This window comes from Anabrus simplex, chromosome 1 (assembly GCF_040414725.1).
Source record: "Anabrus simplex isolate iqAnaSimp1 chromosome 1, ASM4041472v1, whole genome shotgun sequence".
Lineage (NCBI taxonomy): Eukaryota > Metazoa > Arthropoda > Insecta > Orthoptera > Tettigoniidae > Anabrus > Anabrus simplex.
Window position 1 is genome coordinate 866350745 of NC_090265.1, and position 25789 is coordinate 866376533.

At 37.1% G+C, this 25789-nt stretch overlaps 1 protein-coding gene across 2 annotated transcripts in view; it reads left to right on the forward strand.

Annotated features, from left to right (window-relative positions):
* The window catches only part of chico (insulin receptor substrate 1 chico), a 454841-nt gene that overhangs the window by 214041 nt on the left and 215011 nt on the right, over positions 1–25789 (forward strand). The window contains exon 9 of one of the 2 annotated variants that reach the window (XM_067136485.2): positions 10013–10126. The exons of the other annotated variant lie outside the window; for it this stretch is intronic. Coding sequence (XP_066992586.2) covers positions 10013–10126 — 114 coding nt within the window. The remainder of the gene's footprint in view (positions 1–10012; positions 10127–25789) is intronic. 2 annotated transcript variants of the gene reach the window in all.

The following is a 25789-nucleotide window of genomic DNA, read 5'->3' on the forward strand; positions in this document are numbered from 1 at the left end:
GTTATTTGAATTATCATTAAACTGTTTAAAGTAAATGTCTGGGAAAAAACCATTAAACAGTGTTCCACTGAACTATTTAAAAACAAATTCTTGTCTTACTTATCTTCTCACTATGTATTGTATGATATATAAATGTGTTTTATACTTGCAGCTACAAGGAAAAGCATGATATTATGCTAACATTCTGTGTAATTAAAAAAAAAAAGTATATAAAGTTGAATTAAGTGAAATTTTGCCCACCGTGGAAATTATTACTGTATTTACACATGTAAATATTCCTGCTGTTTTAGCAGTTTTTAACCTCAAGAAATGGAGGGAGGGAAAATGATCTGAATTTAATTTGAATCTAAAATACAAATAGAATTCTATCACTTTTTCACTGTTCTCCTTTGGCAGTTGCTGACATACAGATATTATTCTTTGAAGGGAAAGGTTGCTCTCCTGCATGAATTTACTCTGCCACCCTCTGCTTACTTTAAACTACATAGATTCCTAAATTGCTTTATCCTCAGATCTCCACTGTAGCATTTCGTGCAAAACTGAGTAGCCATTTCTTTATTAATCCATTTACATATTTGAACAGTTCCTTTTCAGTTACTGGATAACAGCCTGATTTTGGTCTCCGAATCTTGAATCAAGTCATCCTGATGAGGGTCCCATACACTGAAACCATACTCTAGCTGGGGTCTTACCAGAGACCTATATGCCCTCTCCTTTACACCCTTACTACAACCCCTAAACACCCTCATAACCATGTGCAGAGATCTGCACACTTTATTTACAATCCCATTCATGTGATTACCCCAATGAAGATCTTTCCTTATATTAGCACCTAGATACTTACTATGATCCCCAAAAGGAACTTTCACCCCATCAATGCAGTAATTAAAACTGAGAGGACTTTTCCTATTTGTGAAACTCACAACCTAACTTTTAACCCAGTTTATCCTCATACCATTGCCGCTGTCCATGTCACAACATTATCAAGGTCATGTTGCAGTTGCTCACAATCTTGTAACTTATTTATTACTCTGTACAGAATAACATCATCTGCGAAAAGCCTTATCTCTGATTCCATTTCTTTACACATATCATTGATATATATAAGAAAACATAAAGGTCCAATAATATTGCCTTGAGGAATTCCCCTCTTAATTTTTACAGGGACAGATAAACCTTCACCAACTCTAATTCTCTGAGTTCTATTTTCTAGAAACAGAGCCACCCATTCAGTCACTCTTTTGTCAAGTCCAATAGCACTCATTTTTGCCAGTAGTCTCCCATGATCTACCCTATCAAATGACTTAGACAAGTCAGTCGCGTTACAGTCCAATTGACCTCCTGAATCCAGGATATCTGCTATATCTTGCTGGAATCCTACAAGTTGGGCTTCAGGGGAATAACATTTCCTAAACCCAAACTGCCTTCTATCAAACCAGTTATTAATTTTGCAAACATGTCTTATATAATCAGAAAGAATGCTTTCCCAAAGCTTACATACAATGCATGTCAAACTGACTGGCCTGTAAGTTTCAGCTTTATGTCTATCACCCTTTCCTTTATATACAGGGGCTACTATAGCAACTCTCCATTCATTTGGTAAAGTTCCTTCATGCAAACAATAATCAAACAAGTACTTCAGATATGGTACTATACCCCAACCCATTGTCTTTAGTATATCCCCAGAAATCTTATCAATTCCAGCTGCCTTTCTAGTTTTCCACTTTGTATCTTACTGTGAATGTCATTGCTGTCATAGGTAAATTTTAATACTTCTTTAGTATTAGTCACCTCCTCTATCTGGACATTATCCTTGTAACCAACAGTCTTTACATACTGCTGACTGAATACTTCTGCCTTTTGAAGATCCTTGCATACACACTCCCCTTGTTCATTAATGATTCCTGGAATTTCCTTTGGGGAACCTGTTTCTGCCTTAAAGTACCTATACATACTCTTCCATTTTTCACTAAAATTAGTGTGGCCACCAATTATGCTTGCCATCATGTTATCCTTAGCTGACTTCTTTGCTAGATTCAATTTCCTAGTAAGTTCCTTCAATTTCTCCTTACTTCCACAGTCATTTCTAACTCTTTCTTTCCAACCTGCACCTCCTTCTTAGTCTCTTTATTTCTCTGTTATAATATAGTGGATCTTTACCATTTCTTACCACCTCTAAAGGTACAAACCTATTTTCACATTCCTCGACAATAGCTTTAAATCCATCCCAGAGTCTGTTTACAATTTTATTTACCGTTTTCCACCGATCATAGTTACTTATTAAAACTCCCTCATGCCTGTTTTATCACCCATATGGTACTGCATAACAGTCCTAATTTTAATCTCTTCCTTTCTTTCACATTTATTTTTAATTACCATAAAAACTGCTTCGTGATCACTAATACCATCTATTACTTTGGTTTCTCTATAGAGCTCATCTGGTTTTACCAGCACCACATCCAGAATATTCTTCCCTCTAGTTGGTTCCATCACTTTCTGAATCAGGTGCCCTTCCCATATTAACTTATTTGCCATTTGTTGGTCATGCTTCCTCTCATTTGCATTACCTTCCCAATTGACATTTGGTAAATTGAGATCACCCACTACGATCATGTTCCTTTCCTTATCGTTTCCCACATAGCTGATTATCTTATCAAATAATTCTGAATCAGCATCTGCGCTACCCTTTCCTGATCTGTACACTCCAAAGATATCAAGTTGCCTATTATCTTTAGAAATGAGCCTTACCCCTAGAATTTCGTGCTTGTCATCTTTAACTTTATCGTAGCTTACAAATTCTTCTTTCACGAGAATGAATACTCCCTCTCCTACCATTCCTATCCTATCTCTACGATACACCCTCCAGTTCCGTGAGAAAATTTCTGCATCCATTATATCATTTCTCAGCCATGATTCAACTCCTATTACAATATCTGGTAAGTATATATCTATTAAATTAATTCTATTCCTTTCTTTACAATACTTCTGCTGTTGAGCACTAAGTTTTATGACATCCCTACTTGATTTCCAGTTCCCTGTTCCCTTAACACCGCTCCCTAGGCCACCCTGTTTCCCTGAATGTACCTCCCTATAACCCTTCTACACAAATTTCCTGACTTAAATGTACCACTGCGGTTTAAGTGAAGGCCATCTGAGCGCAGATCCCTATCTTCTACCCACCCATTAGGATCTAGAAATTTCACTCCCTTCACTGCCTTGAGGAATTCCCTCTTAATTATTGCAGGGTCAGTTAAAGCTTGGCCTACTCTAATTCTCTGAGATATATTTTGTAGAAATATAGCAACCCATTCAGTCACTCTTTTGCCTAGTCCAATTGCACTCATTTTTGCCAGTAGTCTCCCATGATCCACCCTGTCAAATGCTTTAGATAGGTCAATCGCGATACAGTCCATTTGACCTCCTGAATCCAAGATATCTGCTATATCTTGCTGGAATCCTAAAAGTTGAGCTTCAGTGGAATAACCTCTCCTAATACAGAACTGCCTTCTATCGAACCAGTTATTAATTTTGCAAACATGTCTAATATAATCCGAAAGAATGCCTTCCCAAAGCTTACATGCAATGCATGTCAAACTTACTGGCTTGTAATTTTCAGCTTTATGTCTATCACCCTTTCCTTTATACACAGGGGCTACTATAGCAACTCTCCATTCATTTGGTATAGTTCCTTCAACCAAAGAATAATCAAATAAGTTCTTCAGATGTGGTACTGTATCGCAACCCATTGTCCCCAGAAATCTTATCAATTCCAGCCACTTTTCTAGTTTTCTTCTTTTGTATCTTATTGTAAATGCCATTGTTATCATATGTACTTCTTTAGCATTAGTTACCTCCTCTATCCGGACAGCATCCTTGTAACCAACAATCTTTATATACCGCTGACTGAATACTTCTGCCTTTTTGAAGATCCTCACATACACACTCCCCTTGTTCATTAATTATTCCTGGAACGTTCTTCTTGGAACCTGTTTCTCTCTTAAAGTACCTATACATACCCTTCCATTTTTCACTAAAATTCGTATGACTGCCAATTATCCTTGGCATCATGTTATCCTTAGCTGCCTTCTTTGCTAGATTCAATTACCTAGTAAATTCCTTCAATTTCTGCTTACTTCCACAGCTATTTCTAACTCTATTTCTTTCCAGTCTGCACCTTCTTCTTAGTCTCTTTATTTGTCTATTATAATAAGGTGGGTCTTTACCATTCCTTACCATTTTTAAAGGTACAAACCTTTTTTCACATTCCTCAAAAATTGCTTTAAACCCATCCCTGAGTCTGTTTACATTTTTATTTGCAGTGTTCCACAGATCATTGTTACTTTTAAAAAACTGCCTCATGCCTGCTTTATCAGCCATATGGTACTACCTAATAGTCCTACTTCTAAAACCTTCCTTTCAATCACATTTATTTTTAACTAAGACAAAACAGCTTCATGATCACTAATACCATCTATTACTTTGGTTTTACCAGCACCATGTCCAGGATATTTTCCCCTCTAGTTGGTTCCATCACTTTCTGAATCCACTGTCCTTCCCATGTTAACTTATTTGCCATTTGTTGGTCATGCTTCCTGTCGTTCGCATTTCCTTCCCAATTGACATTTGGTAAATTCAGATCTCCCGCTACGGTCACATTCCTTTCCATGTCGTTTCTCACATAGCTGATTATCTTATCAAATAATTCTGAATCTCTGTCAGCGCTACCCTTTCCCAGTCTGTACACTCCAAAGATATCAAGTTATCTTTAGAAATGAGCCTTACACCTAGAATTTCATGTTTCTCATCTTTAACTTTTTTGTAGCTTACAAATTCTTCTTTCACCAGAATGAATACTCCTCCTTCCACCATATCTATCCTATCTCTATGATACACACAATACACTCCAGGTTTGAGGTTCCCTATAGGAATCATCATTTTTAACACACTCCAGTTCCGTGCAAAAATTTCTGCATCCATTATATCATTTCTTAGCCATGATTCAACCTCTATTACAATATCTGGTAAGTATATATTAAATGACTTAATTCTATTCCTTTCTTTACAATACGGTACTTCTACAGTTCAACACTAACATTTTTATGTCATCCCTACTTGACTTCCAGATCTCTGTACCCTTATCACCGCTCCCTAGACCACCTCGTTTCCCTGAATGTACCTCTCTATTACCCCTCCAAACAAATTTCCTAACTTATATGTACAACTGCAGTTTAAGTGAAGCCAATCTAAGCACAGATCCCTATCTCATACCCACCCATTAGGATCTAGAAATTTCACTCCCAGTTTCTCACATACCCACGCCATAGTCTCATTTAAATCCTCAATCCCCCTCCGGTCAGTATCCCTCCTACACATTATTCCACTGATAACAGTCTCCGCTTCCTTAAACGTCACCCGTGCTGCATTTAGCAGATCCCACACATCCCCAACTATGTTGGTACTTATACCAGCTTGCCTTACGTTGTTGGTACCAACGTGATACACTACCACCTTCTCCTTCCCCTCCTCCTTCTTTTCTACTTTCGTCAACATCTGCCTCAACCTAAGCCCTGGATAACACTCTACCTTGGTTCCCTTTCCGCCGTACATTTTCTCCACATGTCTAACGATGAAATCTCCCACGACCAGAGCCTCAACCCTACCCACCTCATTTGATCCCCTTGATCCCCTCCTCTCCTGGTCAGCCCTATCTTTCCTGATAGCTGCAGAAGCTACCTCCTCCTCCCTTTTTTTGCTGCCATGACCCTGTTCAATCTGTCTTTTCCTATCATCTACTCTACTTTTCCCTTTCCTACCTTTTCCCTTCCTCCTACTTCCACACATCTCAGCAACAGTTCCCTGTTCCTCATCTTCCTTCTGTTGTTCTACCTGGAGTGACTTATACCAATTTTTCACAGACACCTGTCTTGAATTTTGATCCTGAATAGAGCCCTTAGCCTGCAATCTCCTTCCCCTTAGAACATTAAACCATCTGTCTTCTACAATTTTCCCCTTTCCTTCCCATCTCTGTTTTACACCTACTGTAACCTGTACATTGTTTGAGGGAGGCTTACCTTCCTTCCTGTCTTCTATGAGAATCCTAATTACCTCCAACTCCTCCCTCATACCCCTCAAAGCCTCGCTGCACCCACAGTTCCTACCCTTGCACTCCTTAGCCATTCTTTATGGAAAAATTGAAAAGAAGGAAAAATAAAATAACATATGTGCAAAAAAAAAAAAAAATGGACAGAAGGAAATATTGTCTAGGATAGTACTCAAAGATCACATGACCATAAGGTAATTAATACCACTAGAGTAAAATACTACTTAGTTATACTCTATTTTTATCCTACAACACCCTAACAGGATAAAAATTGGTGTTAATTACTGAATGCTGAAAGAAATACACAGGAATTTTGCAATTCTAAACTGCAGTTAAGCCTATCCTAATTACAACAACAGAATTCTAGTAAGAGAGTTTCTACAGATACCTCTACTATATACTACACAAATATTTTACAATAATAAATTACGTACGTTAATTTCTAATAAGATATTACTCGTGTACTACTGTACAGTTCACCACACTAATTTTAAACCTCATTCAGACGTATCCTAATTACAATGCCGGAACCGTATGTCACTATTAAGCACAAACAGAAATGAAAATTGCAAGCTTGAAATTTGCAAGAACTACTGTACTCAAAGATTACCAACAAAGCTAAATGCTTAGACAGATTATTATTAGCAAGGATCATATAAGAGAAATAGATCCGTCACTCCTGTATAATAAAGTTGGCTGAGAAAACAGGTCATGGAAGCTACAGTGGCCACTTTCTCTCTGCCAACATAAGGAAATAAATTCCACAATAGTACCTTGTAGTAAACACGATGATGATAGTTGTTACTTTGTTAAAATTTTAATTGTGATAGAGATAATGATTGTATTTCGGTAGGAAAGTTTATCTAAAGCTTCTCTCGTGTCTTTTACTTCAAAAGTAAATTGCAATTACCGTATTTGTATGTTGGCAATACTGGTATAACGCTAGCTTGTATCGTTGTTTCACCGTTCGCATTTTAATGTAAATTTACATCTATTAAGTGATAAATGCAACATTGATTATTGAAAATGTTAATGCAATTCATATAAAACCCCAAAACGCCCATACTTGCCTAAATCACGATCTAACATAACCTCATTCTTCCGTTCGTTCGTTGAACCCTTCCCACGACTTTTATGTATGGGAATGGAAAACACGAAAAGGAAAGGATGGAAGTAAAACACAGCATAATGCACACAGTTTATATTTTGAATTTATTTATTCCAAACAGCAGGTAAGAAGCACAATCACACAGACGTTTACTCGCAACAGCTAGGTAGTTCAATGTGAAGTTCGTTCATGATCATAATACTATTTCTTCACACTAAGAACGTGCATAATTATAATTTCACACCATACTCTCAAAAAACTGGATCAAAAATCTCGTTCAATGCGAAAGAATCTCAACAAATTTTCGTCTAACAAGCACTATTACATACCGTACGACCAAGGTCCCTTCGCGCACAACGATAACGGTGTTGTGTTTTGAATTTGCTGTACCACGCAACTGAATGTGTAATGGCAACCTCTGCCTTCTAAATTAACCCTCTAAAAGAGAATTTTAGTTTTCATTAGTTGTCGGAGATCGATTGGCCCATCTCAGAACTGCTTCGGACGCTCCCTATGAAGTGTCACCCCCCTGATTATTAGTTCTATGCTCTAATAGATACACACACACAAAGATACACACGAATATAGCAGGCAAGATACAGTACTATCTAAATATACTGTTATTTTTTACAAATGCAATCACTGTTAATTTAAACTGTACGTTGTAATGCCTGTTTTCCTTACTATCACTTACCACTATTCACTTAGATATATAAAAATAATTAGCACTGAGGCCGGTATGTGTTATAAACAAAGTGCACATCACCCACAAGTTTACTACAAGCGTACTAGCATAGCGTGCATTGACTGACACTATACATAGCTTGCCAAGTTGTTTCATTTTTGCAGTGCCGGGCTGAGTGGCTCAGACGGTTAAGGCGCTGGCCTTCTAACCCCAACTTGTCAGGTTCGATCCTGGCTCAGTCCGGTGGTATTTGAAGGTGCTCAAATACGACAGCCTCGTGTCGGTAGATTTACTGGCATGTAAAAGAACTCCTGCGGGACTAAATTCCGGCACCTCGGCATCTCCGAGGACCGTAAAAGTAGTTAGTGGGACGTAAAACAAATAACATTATTATCATTTCTGCAGTGTTGCCATTTGGGTTTTTAGTCACTGCATAAAATTTATGACTGGTTGTTGAAATAGTAGGACTCTGGCTAGACAGGCATTGTAAAAACATAACAATTTTTGCAGAAATGAATGCAATGTTTTATTCCATTCAGGCTGGCTAGACCATATGTTACCTAATGCAGTTATCTATGTGTTAAATGATGCAGATTTTGGAATGCACCGGCTATGCAATGTATTTTTAATGTACTTGCCTTTGTTATAGGACTTCGATGTAAAGCATTGTGCATTTTCGAAGAAATTGCTTTGAAAAGTCTTGACAGAGTAGCTGTCAGCTTGCATTTGGTTGATAGTGGATTCAAACTCCACTCTGGGCAGCCTTGAATATGGTTTTTCCATGGTTCCCTATTTTCACACCAGGCAAATGCTGGGGCTGTACCTTGATTACGACCATGGCCGCTTTTCCTGCTTCTAACTCTTTTCTATCCCATTGTTGCCATAAGACCTAACTGTGTTGGCGCAACGTAAAGCAAATTGTTAAAAAAGGAAAAACTCAGAAGTGATAGTTTTGTTATTCTTCTTATTTTTCTGTGGCTTTACAGTTCATTATAAACCTTGTCCTCTTCAACAATTTTCTGCCGTTTATCTCAATCCAATGCTAAATCTTTCCAATTTCTATAACCCATTTTCTGAAGTTCTTCAATGACTCCTCATCCATCCATCCATCTGGTTCTCAGTCAACCTCATCCTCCCTGCCCCCTGAATTTCCAAGGCATGTGTAAGCACAGGTCGTATAAGTGTTTTGTAGATGATGATAGTTTCGTTATTGGTTGCCGTATTTCATTGTGAACAGAAACAACAAAGAAAGTAACAGATGCATTGAGAAATTGATGATCAACCCAGTCTCTGTACACTACGTTACTTAACATACGTGTAGTTGCTAAAAGTTGCGTCTTTTACCGTAAGATTTTGATTGGCATCCTTTCTTCTGTGTTTTGGCTATGAGGGTGGTTTTCAATATTGCACAATTACTTTCGTAGCATTGAGCCACATCATTATGCACACCACTGTGTAGCCTTAATGTTTCCATGACCGCATATTTTACAAGCACACAAAAAACAAAAATGTACCAAGAATAGAAAAAATGTTGATGACTGAAAACTTTTACATGATCATGGTGAAAATATTATGCAAAAATTTTCATTTTCCCCCAGGTTTTCATTTCAAAATTAAGGATGGAAAAATTGTATGGGTATATATGATATTTGATACTTGGTGTAAATTTTCTAGTGTCTAGAGCTCTAATTTCAAATAAATCAAACTGAAATATTAGGTTGGTGCTGAGCCTGTATCTTAATTAAGGCCATAGCCACTCACTATCTTTTCAGTCCTAGCCCTTTTCTGTTGGAGGGGGAAACTAGTCACCATTGATTACTTGCATTGCTCAAGAAAGTTAGTATCTTAAAATAGTGAACAATGTTGATGCTGAAGTTGATTAAATTTGTATCGGTCCATCCCTGGTTGTAAGAAGATGTAATGAGCTACCTTTTGTTATGTAAAGAAGCTGGAATTATGAGAGGTGAAGGATGTGTCATTTTCTAGCATTGAAGACTTTGTTTGGAATTGGTAATATGTGTTGTGATTGTATGTTTTTTGTCGAGCTGATCTGTGCTGTATGCTTGCTGCTAGACTGTGACGTGATGTGCCGGGCGTTGTTGTTGGTTGTTGGTTTCAGTGTGCGCCGGTAGTCTGCCTGGTAGTACCCACCACTGTCATCACTCTCATCACCGTGCTGCTCTAGTTCATCATCCCCCGGTTCCTCCATCACAGAGAAGACATTCCGTGTCAGGTATAGATATATGAAGGCCGGACATTTACAGACTTAGAATTGGATCTGATGGAAGTATTAGAATTAAAAGATACTGACCGGGGAGCATTTTCCTTAAGCAGTGGGATAGATAAAGGTCTTGTAAAACAGTGAGTATGTTATTAACAATTTTGAAGGTGAATTTCAGTTCTGAATGCTGTTCTGGATCTCTCTCTTATTTGTAGATACGAAGAACATTTGAGTTCTGTATTGGATATTAGTTTGCGTACAAATCTCCAGTAGTTATGCTACATATATATAATTGATGAGTAATATTGTATCATTTCAAAGTATAATATATCCATTTTACATTTGTAAAGTTTCAGAAATAACTTGGAGGTGACCATTATATATTTTTCTCTTAAGTTAGTTTTTATACTTTATTTTTAGATCATTGGACAAATACATCTTTGGTTGACTTACTATTTGATTATTTTGCTCGCCGTAATTTCAGATAATTGAAAGGTGAATGTTATGAGTACATGGTGGGTGTTGCTCTATCACTCTAGCAGCAATATTTTGTAGTGTATTTGGGTCACCCTTCAATATAATTGTTTGATTGTTTGTAGAAATGTAGCAGTTTTGACATTTCTGATCATGGAAAAAATTTGTGCTGAAGAATTTTTGTCCTCATTTGTTTCTTTTAATTTTCAACTTCATCTCTAACATTTGTACAGTTTATTGGAGACTTGGGCTCAATTTAGGGACTTTCAAAATTGGGACACTAAAGTCGAAGATAGAGACCTTCAGCTCAAGTAGAAAAGCAAGTAAATTTCTTGGGTTTGTTTGAGATCATGAACATTTCTCGATAATATTTTCCTAGCATAAAATCATTCATTGCGACAAAGACTTTATTTCTCTGACTTACAATGAATGGGCTATATGAAGAAAATACTGCATTTAACTGAAAATATTTTTAAAGCCAGATAAGGATTACTGGTATTTGAGCATAGGTAGGATTTTATAGTGCTTGAATTAGGATTTTATAGTACTTGAATCTGGGGCCACCATAGTAAACAATATTTTTTAAAGTACTGTAATATTATTATTGCTACAGAAAAAGAAATATTTGACTCCTCTATGAACATGGCTGTGGCAGTGCTATTTATTTAGCCAGGCTGAGTGGCTCAGACGGAGGCGCTGGCCTTCTGACCCCAACTTGGCAAGTTTGATCCTGGCTCAGTCTGGTGGAATTTGAAGGTGCTGGCAAGAAAAAGAACTCCTGAGGGACTAAATTCCGGCACCTCGGCGTCTCCGAAAACTGTAAAAGAGTAGTTAGTGGGACGTAAAGCAAATAGCATTATTGTTATTGTTATTATTAGCTATTTATTTATTTATTCATTTATTTAATTAATTAACTTATTTATTTATTTAATATATTCATGTATCATATGGCTTTTAGTTCCGGGAGTGTCGAAAGGACATGTTCAGCTCGCCTGGTGCAGGTCTTTCTATTTGATGCGCATAGGTGACCTGTTTTTCTGAAAGTCGGATGATGGTGAGATGATGGTAGAGAGGAGGTGGGTAAGTTTGGCCTTGGCCCAAGAAATGAACAACCGAGCGAGTGGCTGTGTGGTTTGGGGCACGTAGCTGTCAGCTTGCATTCGTGAGATAGTGGGTTTGAATCCCACTGTCACCAGCCCTGAAGGTGGTTTTCCGTAGTTTCCCATTTTCACACCAGCCAAATGCTGAGGCTGTACCTTAATTAAGTCCACAGCCATTTCCTTCCTGCCTTTCCTATTCTATCATCGCCATACGACCTGTCGGTGCTGCGACATAAAGCAAATTTTTTAAAAAATGAACAAGGAGATGGATTCATTGAGTTTTGTTGAAGTCATTCACTTTCAATAACAAATATTAGTTTCAAGGAGCCAGAAAGGAGATACATGTGGACATTGCCTGCAATGGCCACAGATATCAACTAGATTATGTAAAGGTCCGAGAATGGTACTGTATAAATTAAAATCAAGTAAGAGCTAACCTGGAGCTGGTGTTGACTCCAGTCATAACCTTGTGCTGATGACAATCCAGCTATAACTTAAGAAAAGAACAGTAAAAAGGCCATTGCAGGGCATTGAGAAGTTTAAGGACGAAATTTTAAGAAACAAAATTGAACCCAACTGGAAATAGCGCTGAACAGAAGTGGGAAGAAATCATGAAACAATGGATGTAGTGAAGTGTTTTGGAAAATAAGAAAGGATAGCATACACACCCTGGATTACATAAGATATTTAGGAACTAATGATTGCATGCCAGATGACCAAAAGAAAGGGAAACCATGAAATATACAAAAAACTAAGAAATAAAATTTACTGAGGAACAAAAAAGGCCAAAGAAGAATCGATTGAAACTAAATGTACAAATCCAGTTCCGTGTAGGTGGACTATAGAGACCAGAAAATCATCTACCAGCTGTATAGGAACCATACAGTAGCCTACTAATTGGAAAGGGGCAAGAAAAAGCAAAATTTTTAAAAAGTGGATGTTTGGCTGTGATGTCTATAACTTCTACTATTTAATAAATACATTGAAGAAGAAATGAAAGAGTTCTCTGCCACATACACCCAAGAATTCAAAGTGATGATTAATTGAGAAATGACATATTAAATGTAATAAGCAGATTAATAGGAATGTAGTTCCAATAATGACATGGAGCCCATGAAATCCTGTTGCTACAAAAAAGGTTGATCCATACCATACTATACCATACAATATGTTTTGCAGATGACATTGCTCTGATAACAGAGTATGTGAAAGGGCTAGAGACCTCATTAAATAAAAGGAATGATCTAACAGAAATGTGCAGCATTAAAGTGAATGTAATTAAAACCGACAATGTACTGTATATGAGATGGTAACCAGAATTACAATATTTGTTTATAAGGAGAAAGATTCGCTTAGGTAAATCAGTTGAAGTACTTGCGAATAATCATTTCATCTGATGGGAAGTATTAGAAAGATGCCCATTCTCGAATAGCTGAGGCAAAATAAGTTTTCAATAAGAAGATGAGACTATTGATATCCAGTGCCATATCACTACTAGTGAGAAAGTATTTCTTTAAAGTTTTGCTTGGAGCATTGTGACCTACAGCTCTGAAATCTGTATTTTACTGAAGGGAGAGAAGAAAAGACTGTGCATTTGAAATGTAGTGTTGACATTGAACATTACGGATACCCTGGACCAGCAAGGTAACAAATGACAAAATTCTGCAGAGAGCAGAAGAAACCCTCAGCTTCATAGAAACCATCAAGAAAAGACAAAACAGTTGGAATAGTCACACTGTTCGAAGGGAAAGTGGAAAAGTAAAAATAGAGGACAACAAAGAGTTGAATTCCTGGATGACATTAAAGGACGATCCCCATAATACCGATTTAGACAGTTGGCTCAGGAAAGAAAACCCTTGAAGGACAATCATGCTACCCATCAACCTTCAAGTTGAGAAGAAGTATTAGTTTTAACCATGTTTTTGTGTAGGCCTCATCTGTGACTGTAAATCTATTCCTTATAAAATAATATAAACTGTTACCATTCACAAGTTTTATTAAATTATTTACTCTTGACTTATGTCCTCTTACTCTTTTGCAGAGCATAGGGCTTCGACAAAGCAGTGCCAGCATATCCTATTTTGAGCCATGGTCTTGATTTCTCCAAAGGTCTTCCCTTTTTGTTTGCCTCTTCCACCACACTGCGTCTCCATGACTTCCTGGGTCTACCTCTCTTCCGTTGTCCTTGGGGGTTCCAAAAGAAAGCCTTTCTCTCCACTGCATCCTGCTGCTTCTGCAGTGTATGGCTGATCCACTTCCTCTGCTTTATTTGTATGCCAATGGGCTCTTCTTCTGTTTGTTTCCAAAGATCTTCATTTGCAATTACTTTTGGCGAGAAAATGCATTTAATTATCCTTAAGCATCTGTTTATGAATACCTGTAGTTTATGAGTGATCTCTGAGGTAACTTTGCAGGTTTCACAACCATATAACAGTACTGTTTTTACATTTGTTTGAAAAGTGTGAAGTTTGGTTTTCATTGAATTTTCTTTGGACCTCCATATCAGATAGAGTTGTATGAATGCCGCATTTGCTTTGTGGATTCCCATTTTGACATCAGCAGCTGCTCCTACATCCTGCATAACCACACTGCCAAGATATGTAAACTCTTTGATTTCTGTAATGTCTTCATCACTGACTCTGAATTTCTGTTTGTTCTTCACGTTGATATTCATTGCTTTTGTTTTCTGGGCATTTATCCTGTGGCCCATTGCTCCCGCCTCTCTCTCCAGATCCTGTATCTTTCCCTCCATATCAGTATGTTTTTGAGTCAATAGCCATAGGTCCTCAGCATATTCCAAAGCCTCCAATCTATCACCCAATTCCCATTAGATGCCTCTTTGCCTTCCCTCTGTAACTTTCCTCATGACGCCATCCAGAACAAGGAGAAAGATAGTTGGAGATAGAACACACCCCTGCTGCACACCAAAATTTATGGAGAAAGGCTCCGAAAGCTTCCCTTCATGGATTACTTTACACATGAAGTCGTCGTAAGTCTCTTTGATGATTTTGCTGATTTTAGTTGGGACGCCGTACTTCTGTAGCTTTCTCCACATGGTGTTCCTTTTCATTGAATCAAAAGCCTTCTCGAAGTCCACGAACAGAAGATATAGGCCAGAATTGTATTAATTAAACTGTTAAATAATAATTCGTAGAGTGTTTATTTGGTCTATGCTTGAGCGGTTACTCCTAAAACCTGCTTGTTTGTTGCGCAGTTGGTTTTCTATCCTTGCTTTTATCCTGTTCAGGATCACCCGTGTCATCACTTTACTGGGAATCAAGAGCAAGGTAATACCTCTCCAGTTGTGACGGTTGGTCATGTCACCTTTCTTTGGTAATTTCACAAGGAGTCCTTCTCTCCATTCCTTTGTCATTCTTTCCTTATTTCAAATTTTTGTGAACAGTGGATGCAACAGATTGGCTGTCATTTCAGGGTACACAGTTAGACACTCAGGTGCTACATTATCCACCCCTGGGGCCTTCCCATTCTTTATTTGGTTGATCGCTTCTTTTATCTTGTTTCTTGAAGGTGGTTCAGTGTTGATACCATCAGTTTCACAATCTTCGTTCACCTCTACCATTTGTCTATCTTCCTCTACATTTTCTCTGTTCAACACCTCCATGAAGTGTTCTCGCCATCTATTCAACTTAGCTTCATCATTAGTGAGCATAACTCCTTGTTTGTTCTTGATGGATCTACTTTGTTTAAATTTTTTCTTGGAGAGTTTCCTTGTGATGTCATACAAGCCTTTCATATTTCTATCTCTTGCTGCAGTCTCTGCCAATTCAGCAAGGTCTGATACCAATTTTTTCCGGTCTGCTTTCGCACTCTTCTTAACTTCCCAATCTTTAGCATGGTATGCCACTTGGATTTCAACCTTCTGGGTTCATGTCCTGCAGTTATTCAACTTTAGTTTCAGCTCCCTACGTTGTTCAGTACATTCCCAAGTATTTGATATCATCCAATCTTTCCTTCTGATGTTCTTGAAGCCAAGTACCTCCTCTGCTGTGTCTGTGGTTTTAACTTTCTTCCAGTGTTCATCAACATCATCTTTATCTAACTGTAGTGCTGTAAACCTGTTACTGAGGATAAGCTTGAACTGTTCCGTACTTCTATCATCCTCTAGCTTTCCACCATCAAACCTTTTCGTTTGTTGCTCAAATCGCCTCTTTGCAGTTGCAATTTTAATTTGGATGTTGGCAGCCACTAGATGGCAGTCGCTACCTGTATCTGCACCTCTTTGATTTCTGACATCCAGAAGAGACTTTCTCCAGCTTCTGCTAATTGTCAGGTGGTCAGTCTGGTTTTGAGTTCGCTGTTCTGGTGAAATCCAAGTCACTTTATGGCATTCTTTATGAGGGGATAGGGTTCCACCGATAACAAGTTCATTACTCGCGCAGAAGTGTACCAAAAGTTCTCCATTCTCATTCCTAGTACGTAGTCCATGTCGCCCCATTACTTGTTCAAGACCCAGATTTTCAGAACCCACTTTGTCACAATCACAATGTCCCATTTGTTTATTGCCTGAATGGTACTCTGTAGTTCTGAATAAAACTTAGCCTTATCATCTGCTTCCGCTTCTTCTGTAGGTGCGCAGCATTGAACAATCGAAACATTCCTGATCTTCCCCTTGAATCTTGCAGTGATAATCCTTAATCAGATGGGCTTCCAATCAATCAGACTGTTCTTTGATCTCTTGTTTATAAGAAATCCCACTCCTTCCTGATGTGGATCGTTTTCATTTGGCTTACCAGAGTAGAGGAATGTTTGTCCCCTGAAAGTTCTTAACTCTCCAAATATATTCCACCTTACTTCACTAACTCTAAGATATCCAGTCTGTACCTCTCTGCCTCGGTAGCAAGTTGTGTTAGTTTCCCAGTCTGGTACAGTGTTCTGACGTTCCAAAATCCAATTTTCATATCCTGTTTCAAGCCAAAGTTCATCGTCTTAGGATCCGTCCAGCTACTGTTCTTAGTTTCTTTAATAAGTTAGTTTTAAGCGACTGCGAGTTATTAGCCCATATTCACCAAGTGTCATGATGAGGCTGCCACCTTTAAGCCTTGACACTTGCTCCCACCCCAGATGTTATGAGTGGAAAGGATGCCATTTACTCCATCCTTAATTGTGATGTGGTTATTCCGCCATATATTCGGTCGCCAGAGCCTTGTCTGTGGTTAGGGAGCACCACGGGAAGGTGAGGTTGACTTTTGCAATTGGAGAGGCTATTTGTTGCGCATCTATCTGCCTTGCACCCCAAATTATTTACTATAACAATATTAAGCTTTAGCAGCAGCTGTATATTTCTGAGACAACACTCACCTATAGTTGACCCAACATAGATGTATAAATTCATAATGTTTATAGCTCTTACTCTTAAATGCAGTAGTATGATTTTCTTTAAAAACAATTGTGTATCAAGTAGAGCAACAGTTATATATATCACCATTTCATCACCTGATGATGGAGCAAAGTCACTGAAATGTGTAGTGGAGTAAATCATTTAATAAAGCTTGTGACTGGTAACAGTTTATCTTATTTCATAAAGAATTATTAGTTTGCCTGGAGATCCTGAGTGGTTCTTGGTCTGTTCTTCTAGATTCTCTCCTTAAGATAGCCCCACAAGAAATAATCTTCTGATGACAAGTCTGGTGGTCTTGGAGGCCAAAATTCTTGGAGATAACATTATCCTTGAACAATCTGTGAATGAGTGCCATGGACTCACTGGAGGTGTGGCACATGGCACTATCCTGCTAGAAGTACCTCTAGGAAAGTTCACTGCCATTTAATTACTCCACGAAGACCATAAAAATGTCCTGGTAAACTGCTGTGTTCACAGAGCTTTCAAAGAAAGTTGGTCCACTAATATTCTCAGTGGAAATTGCACAGAATTCATCAACCTTTTGTGAGTGAAGTGATTGCTTGTGGATGTCACGAGTGTTTTTTGATGCCAGAATGTTTTGAGAGTTCACATACCCTGAGAGATGAAACCAAGCTTCATTGGTAAACCATATCATTGTCAAAATCTCAGGGTTTATTTTGATGAAGTTAAGGGACCAATTGCAATAGTGCATAACACTGTCATGATTGGGCTCCGTCAGTTGGTGTACAGCCTGATTTTTGCTTTTTCAGCTGCTCTTTGGCACATTGTCAGAGAGTATCCAGTCTCCTGTGACAGTTAGCACAGTGATTTTCAACAAGGGAAGCGAAACAGGCACTCACAAATATCTTCTGTTATCTGTGACACCCTTGACGTCGGCATGTGCTTCTCTTTCTCACTCAATAATGAACCTCTTCCTTACAGCTTCGCAGTGAGCTTCACAATTGTCTTCTGGTCAGGATTATCACAAACACCATATTTGTGAGGGTAAGCCCTTTGAGTGGCAATAATGGATTCGGTAAGCTGGTATTTCTTCACAATAAACACACACTCCAGGACTGTGTAAGACATCATTCTGCCTATGTTGGTAACTGACAGTGAGAGTGAGAAAAACTGCTAGATTAAAAGGAAAAAGAATTCTGTCGTCCAGTAATAAACTCAGACTGTTGTAAACTCCATTAGTTTGTGCATAATTTCAGTGTACTCGTCATGCGACTGCAATCACGGACTTGAAGTTATAACGAATTCAGATGTGGGGTTTCTCAATGAAACACAGTGAAGTTATTAAACTATTTACGATTGTTGCATACCTAAACTAATTTTAGTTTAGCCCAACATAGTAATATTCAAAGGGTTAAGAGTTTTTTGAATTCTTATATATGGAGTAATACTGTTCACTTTATTTTTCAGTGTAATGATGGTAGTTTGAAGTATTCCTCTTAACTTGGTCATCTTAGAAGAATTATGTTCAACTTTGCATATTAATATGTTAAGTCCATTAATAATATCTAAGGACCTCCCTTCTGAATTCTTAAATGAGGAGTAATACTGTAAGTTAATTTAATGCTACATAAAGAAAATCTTTCAAAGAAAATTTGCTTATTGAATAGAAATTACTCCATTGTAAAATTTTGTTCGCCCTTTTTCTTTGCTTCAATATTTCTGCGAGTTATTTGTAACATCAATTGGTGATATAAATTATTATTCCTCTTATAATTTTTTTCATCGATAGGCATTATATATTCAAACCATGGTTGCTGTCTGCCTATCAACATACTTTCTTATCCTTGTGGAAAATGGTTATTAATTGAGGCTTCATTCGAATACTCTAACCATGATTGTCATGGCTTCGGTGGAACATTACTTCAACTTGAGAGTAAATTAGTGAAGGATAAAAATTGGAGGAAAGATGGTTTCAATTTTTCAATATAATAAAGATATTTTAGAGTATTTTTCTTAACTTGGTCATCTTGGACTATCTGTTCAACTTTGCATATTGATATCTAAGGACCTTCCTTCTGAATTCGTAAATATTCCTCCTAAAATACTTTAATGCATGTATAAACTAGACAGTTGAGCACTGTGTATCTATCAGTTTTCATAAACTTGGACCTTGGTGCCATTTTCAAACACCTACACTATAAAGAAATATTGATGTATGTAGGAAAGAGGATTCATCAATTTTTATTTTAAGTCTGTGTTTGTCTTGTGCTTCCCTTAAATTTTTGTTTGCTTCCTCATTTACTTAGCAAATGCACGATTGGTATGGTTGACAAGTACACGGCTTTTTTGCATGGCTCTCTTATGTGTAAGTGTGTTGTATATTGTAAGAATGGTGAATTGTCACTGATGTGTGGCTTTAAATCTGATGAATATTGAAAAGCCCTATATTTTAATTTGGTTGAAATTTAGATCTTTTAGTGTTTACAGTTTAAGTTCATGTGTTATTAAACAAAGAAAAGGATAAACATGAGAAACAAATATAAGTCTATAAGTAATTTTATTATCATCATTATCATCATCATCATCATCATCATAATAATTCTTCATCCACCTGGAGGCAGCCCGAAGACAAAGAATCTTGATTAAAAAATAAATACAGAGTCTCTCGTATAGCCTAAGACCGAATGCACAGTGTTTGTACTCTGCGCTATGGCATCTGCCTCAGCCAAACTTTTTTTGTGCATGGCCGCCCTGCATTAAGCGTGTATACAATCTTATATGAAATCTTACCTTATAAATAATGCTGGAAGTCTCATCCTTCCTGGGTTATACAGGTATTGTATTTGGTAACCACATTCTGACTGACACAAGTGAGTTCTGCCTTTGTAACATTTCTGATTTCATTCATAATATTTTCTTTCAGTTCCTCCAATCTGTGATGATTTGTTTGATACCCTTTTTCTTTCACTTTACCTCACAAGTAAAAATCACACGCTGTTAGATCTGGAGAACGAGGGGCAGATAGACCAGCACTCATCACTCTGTCTGCAGATACTTCTGAGATTACAAGAAGGCAATCTTCTGCTGTATGAGCAGGGGCTGAATCTTGTTGAAACCACCTACACGATTTTTCTTTTTCCGTTAACTGATGGAAGAACAGCGTAAAAATGTCATCTTGGTACCTCTCTGCATTTACTGTTGTCTAAAAAAAAAATATTCGTTTTGCACTGACAGCATAACAAACACCAATTGTCCTATCATAATGAGGGACTTCATAAACACCATTAGGATTTTCTGCACACCAATAGCGAGGGTTATGACTGTTCACACGACCATTGAGATGAAACCAGAACTTTTACATACGAAAATACGCTGTAGCAATGATAACTGTCTCACCATGTTAACTGCTGAGATTCAGACTTGTGACTGATGCTTATGAGGTTGAACACATGCAGGCTGCTTGCAAGGTCAAGAACTATGCTGCTTTTGTGTCGGAGAGTAAAAGCTCTGCTTCATCAATCCTGGTTTATATGAGAGACCCTGTAGTTTATTATAAACTCTCAAAATGGTTGTAAAGGTAGTTCTACAAGTTTAAACAATACTGAAAAACAAATAATTAAAATTAATTCCAGTTAATTAAATAAATTAAAAGCTGCAAAAACATGATTAGAAGCGCTGCCAAGCTCTGTGGGTAGGGGCACACAATTCGTGACACATACAAACGTGTGTTAGGTAAGAATCAAAATCAGTTGTTTTTGTAATAGGTATTTCATTTTGAGTTTAAAAAAGTTGAATTGGTTTTTATCTCATGTTGCATTTGTGGCTGAAAGAGAAGGGTAGACATAATATGAAGATAAAGTTGGAATTCAAGAAGACGAATCTGGGCACATATATTTGTGTATAGGAAGAGAAATTACAGATTGGAATAATTTACCAAGGGAGATCTCTAATAAATTTCAAACTTCTTTGAAATAATTTAAGAAAAGACTAGGTAAGCAGTTGATAGGGAATGTGCCACCTGGGCAACAGCCTTAAATGCAGATCAGTGGTGATTGATGATTGATATTTTGGTAAGGAATAATAACTTCATTGCACTGTTTTCTTCACTGTTGCCTTTTGTCATGGATAGAAATGGAAGGATTATGTATTACTTCTCATCAATTTCTTCCGTTGCTTGTCATTGTTACAAAGGACATAACTTTACTTGACTTATTTATTTCTTGTTATTCTTGTTCCTAAATTATCCTCTTGATGGTTCTCTTATAAGTACAGCTAATATGAAATCCTGAATTTAAACTGAAGTACTACTTGTCTGTTCCAAGTATCTTGCATTTATCTTTTCTGGCCCATTCATAGCTGATATCTTACACTTCATTTTCCAGCAAATTTGTCATAGCTGAGCATGTTATGTTTAAGAATGCAAAGCTCCACTATTCTGAGATCCAAGGTTTGAAACTTGCCGGTGAGAGATAGTGTATAGGGCTTGATTACCAAAGGAGTCTACCAGTTCAAAGCTCTTATGATATATTGGGATATAAAAATAGGTTCTCATGTCACAATACCTATTGTGGAACAATGGAAGTGGTCCTTAGATGTCAACTGAACCTCTACTTTGATATCATCATGTAATATTACTGTGTAAATTATATTTCTGATACAATAACAACAATTACTGTCACTAAACAAATGCAATTGTTTTGAAAATATCTTGTCATTTGGGAAAAGGATATATCACATCCTGGCATAGGACTTCTGACAATTTCTTAAGTTAGCCGCACTTCTCTGGACTTCTCACCCTTTATCATCCATGAGGTATGGTTTTTGAACTCTCGCCTCTATAACTGGCCTTTAACTTTCGAGTTTGACTATTACACCATGTATATTCTGTTCTAGTACAATTAAAGCTGTGATTAGTGCAAGGTATTAAAAGCTTGTAGTTGACTTGCATGTATTGCTTGAGGCATATTATGTATCCTAATGCAACACAATAGGTTCAAGCTAAGCGTGTTACTTGAACTCCTCATGGTACTGTCTGATTTAAGTAAAGGACTTACAGCTTGTAAATGAATGAGGGAGTTAAAAGCACCTGAGCCAAGTATAAAATATTTCTAACAATTTGACAGAGAATTTTCTTCCTTGCCTTTGTATCCAAGTCTTCAATTCACTGTTCATTTGTTCTAATTTTCTAAGTGGCTGGTCTGTTTGGCTCAGGTGGTAGACCACTGGCTTTCTGAATCAAAGAGGCTAATTCAACCCTTGCTGTGCGTTGGTAGGTTTACTGGCTTGTAAGAGAACTCGTGCAAGACAAAATTATTTCCAGCACCTGGGCATCTCCAAAGACCTTACAAATAGTTAGTAGAATATAAAGACCAATAACTTTTTATTATACATTTTTGAGTATTATATTCTGTTTGTGAGTTATAAGCATTAAGTATATCGTACTTGACCTCTTCTTTAAACATCATTTAACATTTGGTAGTGGCTGGATTTTTGTTCCCAGGTTTGTGGTTAATGAATTCAGGATATAAGCTTCTAGAATGGCCTAAGTGATTGAAAGTGTATAATATTATGGACATAAAGTTTAGTGGTTTATTGAATTCAAATTTTGTTAAATTTGATGACATGATGGTTGCTATCGTTTGGTTATTATCATACACTAAATTTAAAAGAATATTATCTTTCTGGCTGAAAAACACTTCTTGTGATATTCTGGTTTTGAATAAAAATGCATATTAACTTTTCTTACAATATACAGCACTCTGAATTGCTTTGGCATTTAGTGTACAGCAGAATTTTAGTTGAAACATTCCTATTATTGGATCGAAAAATGTAGCATTAAAAGATCTGTAGAGATGGCTCTGCTCCTGCAGGAACATGCTAAAATGATGTTTTCTGTCATTGAAGTGAACATTAAAATCATGTTCAAGAATGTTGGAGATAGGTATAACAATGTATTGGCCAGAAAAGAAAGGAGCTCATTCTGCTGTACACTGTTTGCTCTGATTTGTTGGTATTTGGTTTGTGTTTTTGCACTTGGGCCAGCTGGTTTCACTTGGAGTGTCTACAAGTGTTCTTTTGCAGGTGTACTTGTTCCCACGCTTTATATAGCAATTTTCCAATAGACTTACTCTTTCTTTTTATTTTCAAATTATTATTATACATGGGTTTCTGTATTCATGGAGTTAAAATCAGTTTATACATATAATTGAAAATTAGTTTATGTAAACATATTTTTAACCTCAGGATTTGCTCTGTTTAGTGACTTGGAGGAATGATGAATTTTGTTTGTTGGTTCTGGGACCACTTATATTGCATTGTAGTTATATCAGAGTTGTTTGAGAGAGGAGGAATGTATTTATTTCCAATCCTTGGAAACTAATTTCAGTGGGTTGCAGGAAGAGTTACACATTTGCCATCAGGTATGATTTATTAGATGGCCTATCAGTTTTTACATGCACAAACGTATCAGTTTGTTTCCACTCTTCCTTGTGAGACCAGATATGGAATATCCTTCTGGATATGGAATTTTACTTGACAGTTCTAAAACTATATCTTGGCGAGTCCGTATGAGATATCTGAAATAAAATGTTATGTCCCCGTGTTTGTATTCCACATAAACTGACGGTCCTGTAGCAGTTATCAAGATATCTGCGGTTATGTAACAAAGCTTGCTTTTTAGCTTTTTAATAGTAATGGGACTAGAGTTTTGTGGTATTGCTTTATCAAACATACCTGTGGCTTAGGTCATCAGATGTCAACCTTAGCTCCCAGAAAAATGTAAAGAACTGGGGTTTATGAGGAGAGAACCTGTCTATGTGAAGACAACTGTGTATGAAGATATCCTTGTCCTTTTGTGTTTTTATGTTTGTTGTTGTCACCTTTTCTGTTGCTCCCTCTTCTGGTGCTGACCTGCTACTGTGCCCGTCCCATTTTGTATTCCTGTTCATGTTCCTATCTTTCTATATTATGACTTTATTTGTATACCAGATTCATATACTGTATCAATAACTATATGGGAAGTTTTTGCTGGGAAAGACAGAGAAGTGAAGGAAGGTTATTTCTTTTATTTCTAGAATCTTTTTTTATTTTTGTTCATTACTTAATGTAGCAATCACAGTATATTTCTGATATTCAGTCTATGAGACAGTTGACTTGAACTGTCGTATTCCTATATGGTACTTCTGTTCCAGTTGTGACTTGTACTTATATCATCAGACTAGCCACAATTTAAGTCATGAACAATATTGATAATTTTTGGTATGGAATGTTGTATCCCTGTGTTTTGTATTCCACAGAGGTGCCAAATAGTACAGATTATCTGTAATTATCACGGATTTCCCTTCACGATTACGGCATTACGTTCAATGGGAAAATTATTACGGAAAAGCGGCATTATAATGAAAAAAGAATTTGTACGGAAAAAAGGAAAGAGGGAAACAGGAATCATTCCGAGCATTACAGCTCAACCCTCCTCATTTCAATTCTTGTGAGTTGGCAACAAAATTTCAATCGTCACTTCAGTTTGCTACCCGTGAGTGTTGTGCATTGTGAATGAAGGAACTCTACTCTGCTCTTCTCCACTGTAAAATGTCATGTTGTATTATTATAGTATTAAGTGTACCTGGCAGAGAATCTCTGCCACAGAATCAGTATTCAGTGTTAATAGGAAAAAAATAGGACTTCAGGCCTAGAATAAGCACATGTACACTGGAATCTCTTATTGTTCAGAGGGCGAAAATGTCATCAGAAGTGAAAGAATGCTTCAAGAAAATCCACATTGGAAAGCAGCTACTGGGTGCAAAACAAGCTACAAAGAATGTTTTATGACAGAATTAATTAGCAATGTGCACATTGTATTGTGTAGTATGATATACTTTAGAATAGATTGTTGTCGAGAAGGGCAAAGAGGGTGTCATTATTGAGAAGCAAGCATGATGCTTGGGATTTACCTCGAAAATTTTCTGAGGGCAGGGGCGGGGGATTGCTGAAAAGCTGCTTCAAAGGTTGGCACCTCTGATTACATATAAAACTAGTTCTTGTAAACCACAATATTTTAAAATCTCACGAAACTGCAGACTTGCTTGCTTTATGATCGCAAATACCTTCAGAAAGTTTCCTTGCATTCATTTCCGTTTCTGAAATGTATATTTATCCAGGGGATGATTATGAAATATTTCAGTATTTGTTGTTATTAATTTAGAAGGCTTTATTCCTCTGAAGTCACACCACATATTTTCATCTATTGCTTTTCTCATATGGGTTGTTACTCATTGTGCAGCATTCTGAGATGTGATGAGGCAGTGTTTTGTGTACTCTGTTTTTCGGATGTTTTCTTTAGTTTATTGTCATTGACATCAAAGGATGTTCCTATTGTAGGCGTATAAGGTCTTCGTATGGCTTGGTTATTGCCTGAAATAAGTCCTTTTTATTTAGTGATGATCATACCTGGAGTATAACTAGTGACATAGTATTTCTGCATGTTTGATACGTTTAAGAATTATTCTCAATTAACCTCTTCTCAAGTCATTCTGTTTCAATTCAACAATTCTTGAGAACTTTGTTTCCTTCTCTCTACTCCATATAAGACACTGTATGCTACAAGTTCTTGTTTTGTGCTTTGCACCTGCTATTGCATTTTGTTTTCAATACAGATTGTATATTGAGCAACTCATGCTTCAATTTCTTTTCTTTCACTTCTACTCTGTGGGGAAAGTAGATATTGTGTAATAAAACTTTCATAACAGTTTTATGAACGTTTAAGCCTGATACATTGAAAATGTA